Here is a 13,781-nt window from a genome sequence, read left to right as displayed (position 1 = left end):
TTGGCCAGCATGACCAGCCACTTCTCTCCGTCTCCCTCTCCCTCTCCCTCTCTCTGACTCAGAGACACCTCAGTACACCCTGGCACCGCACACCCGACGTGGGCGATGCTGATGTGAAAAGGCACCGTTACTTAATAGTGACTCACAGCGTACCATCATACCCCCACCACCACAACTGCAACACTCTCTTCACTTCACAACACTCCCTCTCCTCACCCCCCATCTCTTACCCACTCATCCCCCCCATGCCTCAGTGAATGTGTTTCTTTTTCTTTCCTCTATCCTTCCTTGCATCCTTATCCTGTAAGAAATGTTAGGGGGACTTTTGAGACAATGGATGAAAAATGAAAATTGAGGGTCTGAAAACGCCAACACACAGCTCACTCTCTCTTTGAGGCTGCACAGAGCCACTGGCAAGGTCGCTAGAATGAAGTAGAGATACATATTGTACGCCATGTATTTAAATTTCAAGAGGGCGTACAGTTGCGAATTCAGGCTGGAATCAGTTTTTTCAGCCCCAAACCAGCACAGGAACATCGATATTTGAAAACAATGCTGGAGCAACATCAGAGGAACATCCACACCCAGGCTACGAGGGATGGTAAGTTACAGTTGTAACCAGGGATCGGTAGTTCTTAATGTAGGTCAGTCCATGTCAGCCAATAAGTCCAATTACCATCAACCTCTGAAATAGAACAAGCGTCGACCTCTGCTCTGTTTTCATGGCAGTGAGATGGATGGAGATCCTACTGTGCTGCAGAGTAAGGATTTTTATACAAAAAAAAATATACAACATTTACAAGGACTTGAGGAATATTGGTGAGTCAGGATAAACAGCAGGATGAGAAAATGTTAAAGGGAAATGTTCAAAGACAGGGATCCGTGGTAGTGAGAAGTCAACGTTTTCCTCGTTCAAAGAGGATGAACAGATTCATCTTTCTGTTGATATCTGAAGCTTTTAAGAACATCAAACAGTCCACTGTCCCTCTTCTTTTGACACACTCCCCTGGTCCCTCCCGAGATACATACCCCGCAGAAAAGCAGCACTCCCCCAAAAACAGAAAAAAATCCAACTTATCAGCAGTGAGAGTGCACTCAATGATTCATACACTCTTTTAAGAGAACTTGAAACCTTTGCTCTATTTTGGTCCCAGCTTCTCTCTGTATATGCTGCACGACGAAGCAGAGGGATTTAGTGAGACTAAGTAGTTTGATATTTCTATTGGTTTTTTGCATGTATTTTCACTCCCTCTTTCCCTCTCTCCAAGTGATCTTTCTCATCATATGGAGACCAAGGTCATGGCTGATTGAAATATAATAGAAGTGTAGACATCTGGCCTAATACTGTGGGAAGTTAAATCTATTTTAATGGCCCCTGCCGCAGTGGATTCTCTCTGATGCACTCTTGCGCTTCACTGACAGTAAATCACAATGTTCTCTTATTACCCTGACTGGAATGAGGGCATAGAGAAAGAACAATGAGGGATCCACATCATTTGTTTTCACCCCTCCCTTGGTTTTTCCTCTCCTCACTGCTCCTCCTCTCCTCCCCTCACCACTCCGTTTGCGACTCATAAAGCAAGGGGCTTAAAGAGAGTGACATCATGAAAATAAAAATAAAGGGGATTATGGGCGAGCTATTGTGCCATATGTGATTACTGGGGCTTCCATGTTCCCTTGGGGGGGATGAGTGACTACGAGACAACATATTTTATTTATTTATACGATTCTCCCTAATGAATAAGAATAGGAAATGTGGCTGAGACCACAGTATTACACCCCTTGTCAAAAAAAAAAAGTAAAAACAGCCTTTGGCCGAAGCATTAAAGAAGTTTCTATTTCTCTCTATTTTGGTGCAGAGATCACAGATATTTTTCACCCTTCATCTTTGATCTATAACTGTGATGTTTTTCTTTTTCTTTTTTTTTTAATTGAACTGACATAAATGTTTGGCACATGGATCTTTTTCCACACCTTTTCAAAATACCTCCTTTGCAGCAGTGTTTTCAGAGTTCAGGTGCAATCCACCGTAGGTCCACCCACATCTGCAATGGAGAGTCAGGTTCTTTTTTACCCACCTAAATGAGATCCATTTTGATGTGACATTTGAGAGAATTACCAGTGCATGGGGGAGCAGGGAAGAGGTTAGCTCCCTGCTTCGCTATTGGCTGACGCTCACCACAGCCCACCTGTCCTTTAGTGACGGACGCTAGCTATGACCCTGAGCTACTATCAGACCCCACCCGCCCCCCACCCTTACGCACTTCACTTATCCTAGTTCTGTCTTGCTGTCAGTCAGCCTGGTGGTGCTGCTTTTCCATTCTCCTTCTATTGTACTACACTCTCTGCTTCTCTTGATACATCGCCCAAATGGAGTTCCTTGTCGTTTCAAAGCCAGGTCAGATAACCTTTGTGGACCCTGCAGACCGTTGCTGTAATGGTCACTTTTGCAGCACACATCAGCAACGTCCAACACGCGCTAAGTGATGAGTTTGATTTTTGCCCTTCCTCTGCTCTGGCAAGGTTGATCTGTGAAGGTGAATTTTGAAATTCCTCATAAGATGTTTTAAAGATTTACTGTTGCTGTCCGTCTCTCTGGAATACACAGAGTGGACCTTTATATATGCATGGCCAGCTGTTGTTTGTCTCCAAAACCATGCTGCTCTGTCATTTTTTTTCACAAAGTAGCATATGGCTGGATGACTTTTCATAGGACACTGTACACTCATTCAAAGTTATGTGATTTTATGACGCAGAAGAGTTGTTGTTGTTTTTTTCTGATTAGTTATTTTAAAGTCTTATCAGTGTAATGTATCACCAGAAACAGTGTGACAGTCACTGAAGCGGTTATAACCAAATGCATCAAAGACGGCTCTTGTCTTTGGACAATTTGCCTTTCATCAGCCATGACAGGCTCTCTGGTGTGCTGTGCAACATTTTCATTTTGCTCCCTTTGACGAACACATCATTGTTCCCAGATGTGCTGTCTTCCACTTAACACCTCATAGGCCACAGATGACTCCATCACCAAGCTAACGACTTCATCTCATCATTTGTGTCAAGAAAGCTCTTAACTAAGCTGATTCATTTGTTCCCATAAAAAAAAAAAAACTCCTGTCACTGATGAACTTTACATCTGAGGATGGGTGTTGTCAGAGGTGCACCTGTAAACACACATTTGCATCAGCAAGGCAAAAGGAGTGAAATGAGTGGAGGTTCTTGCACTTCAAAGTTAACAATTATGTGCTCTATAGTGAATTGACAAGTTAAGTTTTAGTAACAAGTATCAATTAACAAGATTAAGAATCTTACAAAGCATTGGTGCCAACTTAATTGCTGCTACCATGCAGGTAGTGGATATAAATTCACAATGTGAATTTGGTACTCATCGATAAGTTATTATTGTGGAGGAAACACACAGATTTACAAATAGATGGAAAGTGTCTGACCATTTTGTTGCCAAATGTCACAAACTCAAACAAAATGTTCTAATGTTTTGAAATATTATGAGCCTGTTATGAGACAGCTACATCTAGTTAGCTACTTTCCTATGTCATGTCTGTATGACAGTGAACAACTGTTCATTAGATCAGCTTCACCTGCATAGTTTCACATTTCAACTGTGCAAATTTAATCCTAAACTCAAATCAAACAAAAATATGTTTCAACTTGATCTTAAGATCTTAAATGTGGAACATCAGATGCCATGCACACTTTGTCAGACTGGATCTTCCATAGATAAAAATCTCAACACTCTTCCCATGGGGTGAATCATCTTCCCATTTTTTTCAAAGACACAGTGGCTGCTTTGTGTAAGATAATAGACAATATGCCTGGGAGCAACATCTCACATCTATAAAGAATGTTTAAGATTGTGAGCAATATGGAGTTTTCATGTGGAAATAACAACAGATGTACAAAAGAGGGTTGGTGCCACTGTGTTAAGGTGAGAGAGAGAAAATAAGCAGAATTGATATGTAGATATAAGGTCCAAAGCGTTGTCCTTGTCCAGGAAAAATGACAGATTTGCTGAAATTTCACCTCTGGGGTAGCGGGGTGAAGGTTATAGCACGAGAAGGCTGAATCAACATTTGGCATTTCTTTCTGACCCCTCTCTCTTTTATCCACTCTCCTCCATGTCTGTAAAAGACAGGATATTTATGAATTATTTATCTATGTTTGAAAATATTAAACTTGTGATGTCCTTGTCCTGTGTCTTATCTCCAAGGGCATCATGAGAGGCTGTAACGGAAAAAAGAAAAAGAAAAACATAGACAAAAACGATGGGAGCTGCGGCCGTAAAATTGCCTCTGACAGCATTTAAATCTTAGTACATATGTATGACAACAGTTATGTTTCATCTTGGTTAGAAGAGGTGTCCAAAATACATCATGTGTGTCTTCCTGTATCACTGGATAAATTCTAAATTGTTTACATACCACAAAAACCGTCATTGAGGCTGTAAGAGATGTATCAGCATTGTTACAATTGAAGGACAACTCTGCATCAACTCATCATCCAACACGACTTAGGTAGATTTTTATTTTTAAATGAGGTCCTGTGCAAATGTTGCACATTTTTATTCTAAAATGTGATCCAGGGTCAGATGAATCCTCAGGTCAATTTCTGCCCTCGCAGTGCATTCATTGGTGGATTACATTTTCTCTCCCTGCCTCTCATACCCACTTTTTCATTCCTTTTTTTGATCCCGGTGTTTAATTACTCATGCTTATCAAATAAGATACTCTTCAGTGTTCATTTCCTCCTCATTTCCTCTTACTTGCTCCGTTCACAAAGGATTGTACCATAACCTACTTATTCTGGCTGGTGACCATTTCATAACCAAGCAATGCCTCTGGTATGTCTGTAAATTGTGAGCAGTTCGACCACAGTGTGTTCATGGTCTCCAGAGTGCTGCAAAGGTAAACCTTACCAACACACAGGGGAAAACTAAAGGATTAGTTATTTGATCAAATGCTTAAAATCAGACTTCTGTTAAAGTTTCACTTGTTTCTTGTAACTGACTGAAACAGTATACAGCGTTTGCACCAGATTTTGTTTTCAGAGTAGTTTCAGCTAAATGTTGGGAAACACTGCAGAAATATGATGTTGAGTTACAGCCACTTATGCTGAGACCGGTCTGTTTTATCCTCTCAGTTATCTGTAGACTTATTCTTAGCATTTAGCTGCTCTTTTCTTTGGCGTCTTTCAGCAGGAGATGACTATTAAGAGGACACAAGCTGCTGATCAAGAGAAAAACTGTCACTTTCCAGTTACCCGTCTCAGCTCAGTAATATTTAATGTTTGAATATGCCTGGGAAACAGCCATACTTTCTGTAGCTAAGAAAAGCATGCACAAACCAGCAAGATTTAAAAAAAAAAATTCTTATTAAATTTAATCTGTAGTGCATGCTTGTTAACATAAATGACAACAATAATAAATGTCAGACAACAAGGAATCAAACATTTGCAAAACCTTTACCATGGGAAAAAGAATTGTCAGTGATAATATTTCTCAGCGAGCACCAAGCGAGGAAGAGTGAGTGTTATGGGAAAAGAAAATAGCACATCACACCCTGATAGTAAACATACTCCCTTTTATTATTATTATTTTTTCCCTAATGATAGTGCACATTATGATACTTTTATCCTATCTTTCAAGCACCAGTTCTGCTTGTGGGGACGTTGTAGCTGTTCCTCCACGTTTCTTGCCATTTGTTTGCTAAAAGTATTTGTTTGCAAGATGAATTGCTGCACTGGCAGGCGAGATGACAGCCTACGAAGATGATATTGAATTGATTTCTGAAATGTTGCAGAACGGACTAGTTGATGTGTACCACGAGACATGAATAATAAAAATTCTATTAAAACGCTCTTGAATGGCTGACACTGGAATATTATTTGTGATGATTAATTTTCTTCAGTCATTATAAAGGGGAGTTGGCATCAGATTGCCTCTGACAAAATTGCTTTTCATTCCCTGGTGAATACCCTCAGTATGCTTTTTGAGAGCACAAAACCATATTTCTCAGTGTAATATTATGTCAAGATAGTCGCTGGAAAAGACAACCACAGGCTCTGCTTATGTATCATGTTATTAGTGCCATCAAATCTCTGTTGTCTTAGTGGTAGCCATCTGAACACACTGGATACATTTCATAATGAGGAATGTGAGGTTTGTTTGGTCCGGTTTTACTATTCCTTAACAAAGAGGATTGGCGTTACAGCGGTGACATTATAAAACAGACTGTCAGTGTTTTTTTCCATGGAATGAATTTGATTATCTTCATTTTATAGGTGTGCAGGCTGACAGTGTGTTGCTTTAAAGCTGTCAAGATTTCTGAAGCAAATTATTCTGTACAGCAGCTGTTGTTGTCTAACTCTAATTAATTTGCTGTGTATGAATGAATTCTTTACACTTTTTTTTAAGCACAGCAATTTACATTTCTAATTATTTTTATTTTTCAGCAAAACTGTCTGAATTGACTGCTGCAGTTCTGTGTCTGCTACAAACACAAATCCTCCCCCCAAAAAACAAACAAACAAACAAACATCACAACAGGTGCATTTAAAAGCCAGTTATGAAGCAGTTTAATTACCCTGGAACATCCTTTGTTAGCTGTTTCTCTCCTGGATTGTTACTGAAGTCAGTTTGCCATGAAAATGTTGAACACAGGTTCAGCTCTAGGCCTGGGCACATGCAGGGAAGGAGGGGTGTCAATGTCTGCACCAAATGCTCCAACTGTCTCCCCAAATCACCCTACTTCATACCAAAAATAGTATAGCATTTTATATTCTCAGTTTGACCAATCATAAACATGCCACATTCAATCTATCAGAGTTTATTTATAACTGATTTGTTGATGTGGCCATAGGAAACTTAATATAGCGAAGAGCTTTTTCTTTTACTACCTTCTACTACTTATGGTTTTATTTTTAGTTAATTTGATCCCCAGATCAGATGAATAAATTTATTTTGCTACTTTCAAATTGTGATTTTAGTAATCGCCTTGTAGTGTAGCAATTAACTGGTTAGCTATTAGCTATATTCAGTTTTACACAGCATAGTAGTGGCACATTTGCTATCAAAGACAATACAGTTTTCAGTTGTTCACTCAAAAATATCTCTCTCTTTGGTTCACCCTCTCTTTCTACTCGTCTCTTTCTGTGTCACCATGCACCGATCTCTGGTTGATAACCTGGCAACACGGCTGTTACTACTTGACCCAACGCCGACCCAGTTGCACAAGTACTGCACCCCCAGACAGCACTCCTGGGTGCAGCAGTGGGTGATAATCACCAGAAAATCTGAAATTGCCAATTACATTGTAGTAGTCTAATTTAAATAGAAAATACATTAGATAAGGACAGATATAAATAAATTGTCTCCCAATGAGTGGGAGTTGAGGTGGGTTTAAGATTGAATAATAATTGAGTTGTGTATTTTTGGATTCTGTGACTTTAGTTTTATATAAAACAGCACATACAGTATTATAGCTCACAGTCCAAAGAGAAGAGTGTCAGTCTAATGCCAGGCCGGGTTGTGCAGCAGTGTCCCCATAGGGATTCAAATGTTGAACATAAGAGTGTTGCCATCATTGACGTTCTCCTTTGTTTTTCTAATAAACAGTGACAAATTATCCTCTTGAAAATCTGAATATGAAGCAGAAATGAATAAATATAATGTATTCCTTATTTTTCTCTGTCTCTCCAGAGCTACTCCAGTCAGGGCAGAGGCAGCAATGGTGGTGGCGGAGGAGGAGGTGATGAAGACTATGAGATTCCTCCCATCACACCACCGAACCACGCTGACCCATCTCTGCTGCACCTCATGGAGCACGAGTCTGGTTACCCCTTCCATTCCCTGCCTCACAACGGCCTGCTCAACGCCTACTCCTACCCCGAGCTGCCCACACTCATGATGTCCAACATGCTGGGTCAGGACACCCACCTCCTCTCAGGGCCTATGCACTCAGTAAGTACACTTTTTTTTTTTTTTTTTGTCTGCGTCCATTTTGCTGCAGCCCTTTGCGATAGAAGTCAAACGCTTTGGTGGGTTATTAGTGTTCAAGTCAGAGAGCATTTCCTTCTCCCTCCTTCCTGCTTCATTCTTTAATGTCATAATATGGCATCAGAGCTCAGGGTAAAAAAAAAAAAAAAAAAGAGCAACGAAACAGTAAAATGACTAGTTCCTCTGTCTGCTATTCTTGATATTCTCAGATCTGTTTTCTCATAATGGTTGTTACACTGATAATTAGCCCAGAGAGAGGTCAAGGAGAGTGCAGTCTAAGCGAGGCCTGATTCTATGCATGCAACATTTATAAACACAGATAGCCGTGTCTTCTTATAATGCAGACCTTTGCCACAGAGCTCATTTAATATCTATTCAACTGCACAACTCAATGATTTAATCGCCTCACAGTGAGCCAAGACAGAGAGCAAGAAACTTAGTGCTGCACATTTTCATTCCTTATAATCGGCAAAAAAAAAATTGCAGAAAAAATGCAAAAAAGGGACGGTGGAGGGATGGAGGTATGGAGGGTCATGCAGGAAAGGTTCTGAATCGAAATCTTGAATGTAAGGGGGGATATCCCGTGTCAGCTGCTTTTTTCTTTTCAGAAGGATTTTGAGGACCCCACTCGCTCCTTCAGCAAAGGGACTTTTTCTTGTGTTAAACATGCTTCAGACTGAACCTGTAAACACCCCTGGCGAACGCATTCAGATGCTTTAATCATAGGATCGAACCAGATGAATTATAGATGGGCTGTGTGGTGAATTATTCAACGTTATATACTTTCATCTGACATAAATATTACTTTTTTCTCTCTGCCCTCCATCATGAATATTTATGCTTTAATGTGAGCATCCGTGGCGTTTATCCTCCGTTAATCAGGTCTTATGTGATTTTCAGAATCAAACTGCATAAGTTGCAGGCTCCATTTTTTCCGTGGGTGGTAGCTAAGGCCTCCATTAAAGCCAGTTTTCAGGATTAGGTCACAATCCACTGGCTATTCTGCTGAATATGCTCAGTGCCGAAGAAAGATGCAGTTGACTGGAACGTTCACAATCTGCTTTTTGGTGTTGACAAAAGCTATGTAATCATCTCTAATCATATAATCATTATCATAGCAAGTTAATTTTAGTAGATTGAACATATAAAGTGTGTCTTGCTCTGTCTGCATGTAGGCTACTATGCAGTATTTATGTATATGTTAATACACACATTTATGATGTGATGTCTATTCAGGAGTATGTGTAACAAAGCAGCCCTATTTGGCCAATAGCATTTTAGAAGGAAGCAGAGAGGGAGTGCCTGCTCCTTAAACAGCTTTTGTTTCACCTTTGCAATTATTTATTTTCAAATACCCCTTCAGGGTAATGTTCCATTTTCTTATTTCACACCCCCTTTTCTCATAAATGAGCCGTCATTGCAATAAATCACTGTAAAAACAGAGACTTGCACACACTGTGAAAGGTCCAGAGATTTATGTAACACATTCATGTTTCCCACTTCCACATTTTAGTACTACTCTAGCAGAGCCTGGCTAATAATAGCCACTATTAATATTTCTTGTTGCCTAGCAACCCTAGCAAGTAATAGCTTACTCTGGAAAAATAGATGACCGATAAGGAAGAGGGAGGGGGGGTGGGTGTAGTTGGAGTGGGGGGATTCAATTCATTTATTATCTCCTGGGACAAGAGGAGCTTATTTCTGAGGCTGAGGAATAGGAAAGCAGGCTGTATATTGAGAAATATTTTAAAGCAATTGAAGATGACGCTATTTTCATTTTGGATCCATTAGGGATGTTTCATTTGATGTTTCCCCAACAAAGTCAATTAACCTTAATTTCATACTGATAAAGGTATAATGAGCAGGATTGAATTTATGTCTACTGAATGCTTAAAGAATAGTAAGGGTGGGGAGAGGCTCTCAGTGTAACCAGGGTTGGAAATGAAGAGACAAGCCTTAACCTTTGTTGTATAGTATTGACAAAAGCCTTCCAGTAAGGCCACAGAATTGGAGGAGATAGCTGGAAAACCAAACTGCTAATCGTTCAACAGTCTTCTTACACCATCGCTGAAGAGGCAAATAAAAAGTCGACAGTTACCTTAAGGATACGCTTCTCTTGAATAAAAGCTATCCTTCAGTGCACATATAAACCTCCTACAAGTACAAGCTCAGCTGGAGCAACAGATACGCGTCATCTCAAGGGATGTTGTTGCTGGTTTTTGTACAGCATTTAGCCCAAGGCTAAAGCTCTGTAAACTTCTCCCTGCTTTGGGATCCTCTTTTTCAGCACACATCGATCCTACAGCAAACACAGTTAAATCATTAGGTCTACAGGATTTAGAGCAGTGGATTGACCATCATCATCAGGCTATATAGGCTGCATAATTTTGCATTGATTCATCCTCAAGGCTTTTAAGTCTGTAATTTCTCTTTATTAAGAGTTGACAAAATAATAAGGTTGAAATTTCTGACCTGCAGAAAGGCATATGTGTCTGCCAGAGCCCTGTTCTTCCTGTTAAATGTATTCTTTCTGACAAACTGCTCTATTCCATCTAATTACGACTCCACAGGCTGCCGAAAATTATTAGCTGGTAAATCAAAAAGGTTTGCAGCAGGTGGGAGAACCAGGTGTCAATTGAGTGATAGGAAAATCAAAATTAAGAGCTTGTACATTTAAAGTACATACAATAAGGGCTGTTTTTTTGTGATATTTAGATTTTCAATTCCAGTATTTTGTTCAAGCAAAAGGTAGCGGTTGATCTTTTCTGCTGCTGTCACGTGTTGTTCCTAATAGCCTTAACTGCTAGTTTTGAGCCATCTCTTAGATATTAAATTGTGCCGTGTACAAAGACAGCAGCAGGATCAACATCAGCCCTAAATGACTGAGCTGTCCATCAGAAATGCTCTTAAATTTTCTTAACTCTTCCCAACAATTCTGACCTTCCCTGTCAGCTTCTTTGAATTGAGGCAGAAAGAGCCACGTCTTGGATGACTGGATGCTGTGAGATGCAGCATACTGTCGTGTGAACGCTCACTGCTGAGGGAGAATCCCTTTCTCAACCTTAGCTGTCAGCATCTCCGCCACCTCGGCACTCGGGGAAGGAATGGCACCCAGGGGTCTCATGTTCAACAAGACCCCTGATCGCTTAGGTCTGGCTGAGGCTACGGCGGAGAGACATGCCAGCAAGAACGGATCTCTTTGAAAAAATAAAGGAGGAGGGATGCTCGACAGCAGACGGTAATGAGGGGTCACGGAGGAGTTTGCAGAACGGCCCAACACGGAGCCTTGAGGGGCACCAGCACGTTTAAATATTGAAACAGAGCACCAGCCCCTGTCTCATTACTGGTGTAATGAGGCTGGTTAGAAAGGAGGAAAGCCTCTGCCGCCAAAAAAAGCAGCTGCCAGTTTTAGCAGTTTGTGTCACACATTCTGTCAGATAACTCTGGATGAGGATTTTATTGAGTTTCAGTTCCACATGTGGTGTTAGATTAATATTTTTTTGGCAGGATGTGTGATGTGTGAATAAGTGGCAATCTTAGATGATTTGCTTATTAGATTGGTTTCTTGTGCACAGAAGAACTCAACAGACCATGCTGCCATAACATTACCTTACACAGTTGTTATTGCTCTCCTGTGCATGTAGCAATTTCTGAGTTAATTTAGCCATGTAGTTTTTTACGTGGTCACCTGGTGCAATTAAATCCAATTCTTACCCTCTATTTGTCTCTTTTTTCCTTAGCTATATCCTGAGGAGAGTGCCAGTGTCTTTGGCAGATAGAGTTTTGTTTTTAATTCGAATTGTTTAATGAAGATTACTGCTGCTGAGGTTGCTATACAGTAACATGGTGACAGGGTGATTGTGACATGATACATAGGCAATCAGATAATCTGTAAAAGGGAAAATATTAATTTTAGTGATGAAAATATTAATATTTAACTTTGGAAAACATAGCTCACATCGTTACTGCCTGTCTTAAAATATATGAAAGAGAAATGCTGGGTGCATTAGTACAGTTTGCACTGAATGCTCAACCATGGGGCGGTAGAGTGTTTACTGCATTTGAGTGTGTGTGTGTGTATGTGCCTTTATTTCCAGGAACAGTCTTTGTCGGAGTCACTGATTGCTACAAGGTTATGTGAGCTTGACTTAATTTGACTTCATTTAATCTGCAATAGGAAATTTATTTTGCATCACTTGGCATTTAGGACATAGACAGTGAGGGAAAAAAACATAACTACTTTAAAGCAGTGACATAAAAACGGTATTGACAGCTGTGGTTATTGATGGTGCAGGGATAGTTAGATAGAGGCCCAATCAAGCCATTAAAAAGGGCAAAGTACGACTATTGACGTACACTAATCTTTTTTTGTGGAGCACGTTAGTGAAGTGAGAAACACACTTGTACATGAGGAAGCAGAAGTGTGAATATACAGTAAATAGAGAGTGAACAGTAAAATCTGTTGGACTGTGCACACACAGAAATCCACTCAGTGACCTGAGTTGTGCACCTTTTCCATTTGCAGGTCCTGTCCACTACCTACTATTTAATGACAACCACTCTGACATAAACTTTATCAACAACAAAAGAAAATGTAGTTTGATTTGACTTGAGTTGTTCAGTGCAGCTGGATTATTGTGTTTTTTAAAATTGAAACAGCAAGCGTTCCCCCCCCTTTTTTTTTTGTCGCAGTGAAGGTTTAAGACATATCTCATATGACCCGCTTGCTCGGCTGCGTTTCACAGGGATAGATATGACATCTTGGTGACATTCCCAGATAAATCACTTTTTGTAAGAGTAGAAATGTTTTCTGTTGTGGCTTTTCATTTCACAAAAAGACAGATGCCCCTCAGTGCTACACTCCACAAGAGGGGCGAACAATGTGTCTTGTAGTTGTCAAGAGAAATGACAACGGGATAATTGGTAGGGCACTCCCGTTTCATTTAAACTGAAACAAATAGGCTTCCAACGAGAACCGTGCTTTAAGAAAAAAAAGTAAAGCTTTGTTTTGTGCAGCTTTTTGTGCAGCTTATTATGCAGCGTTCGGAGTGAAATAATGAAGAGGAGTATTAACGGATTGAGCATTAAAAACAAATGCACATTCATTGCAGTTCATGAATATTCATGGGACTAATTCAAATAACCTTAGGCGACTGTTACGACTAATGAATATTTAAAACAGCTTGGTCACAGAGATTTGAACATTGCATTACAGTTGACTTTCTGAGATCATCATGTACAAGGGTAAACAATTAGGAAAGGCAAAAACAGATTTCAGTAGTGATCAAAATACATCTGGAAAACAATATCTCATGTTGTCCTATTAGTTACGGGCCATTGGCGAGAACGTGATGACATACAAGAGGACAGCAGGGTGAGGAGTTGGCAATAATCATAACTATTGCTGAAATGATTAGCTGCTTAATCAGTGCATCTGTCATAGGAATAATATAATCAATAGTAATTTCAAAAACATGTCATTTATTATGTGAAAATGTAAAACATTTGCTTGTTCCAGCTTTAGGAATAAGTTTAAATTTGCTGGTATTGTACAACACAAGAGGAGAAGATTTGACTTTGGGAAACACCAGTGGCTATTTATCACTAATCTATAGCCCCAATTAGTAACTGATTATCTGAAGAAAATAATCTACTCTCATCAATAAAGAAATTCATCTTATGTTGCATCCCTGATCAATTATCAACACTTGTTGTGACTTCAAACCTTTTGGGCTGGCTGGGAAGCCAAAGGGTTGAAGGGCAGGATAAG

General features: G+C 39.9%; 1 protein-coding gene across 2 annotated transcripts in view; it reads left to right on the top strand.

Annotated features, from left to right (window-relative positions):
• LOC310988322 (TOX high mobility group box family member 2-like) overlaps positions 1 to 13,781 on the top strand; it is a 76,178-nt gene that overhangs the window by 44,355 nt on the left and 18,042 nt on the right. For both annotated transcript variants that reach the window (XM_083974872.1, XM_083974871.1), the window contains one exon: positions 7,715 to 7,975. In XM_083974872.1, coding sequence (XP_083830998.1) covers positions 7,715 to 7,975 — 261 coding nt within the window. The remainder of the gene's footprint in view (positions 1 to 7,714; positions 7,976 to 13,781) is intronic.

Source organism: Trachurus trachurus (assembly GCF_905171665.1).
Source record: "Trachurus trachurus genome assembly, chromosome: 7".
NCBI lineage: Eukaryota > Metazoa > Chordata > Actinopteri > Carangiformes > Carangidae > Trachurus > Trachurus trachurus.
This window is presented reverse-complemented; position numbering and strand designations above follow the sequence as displayed.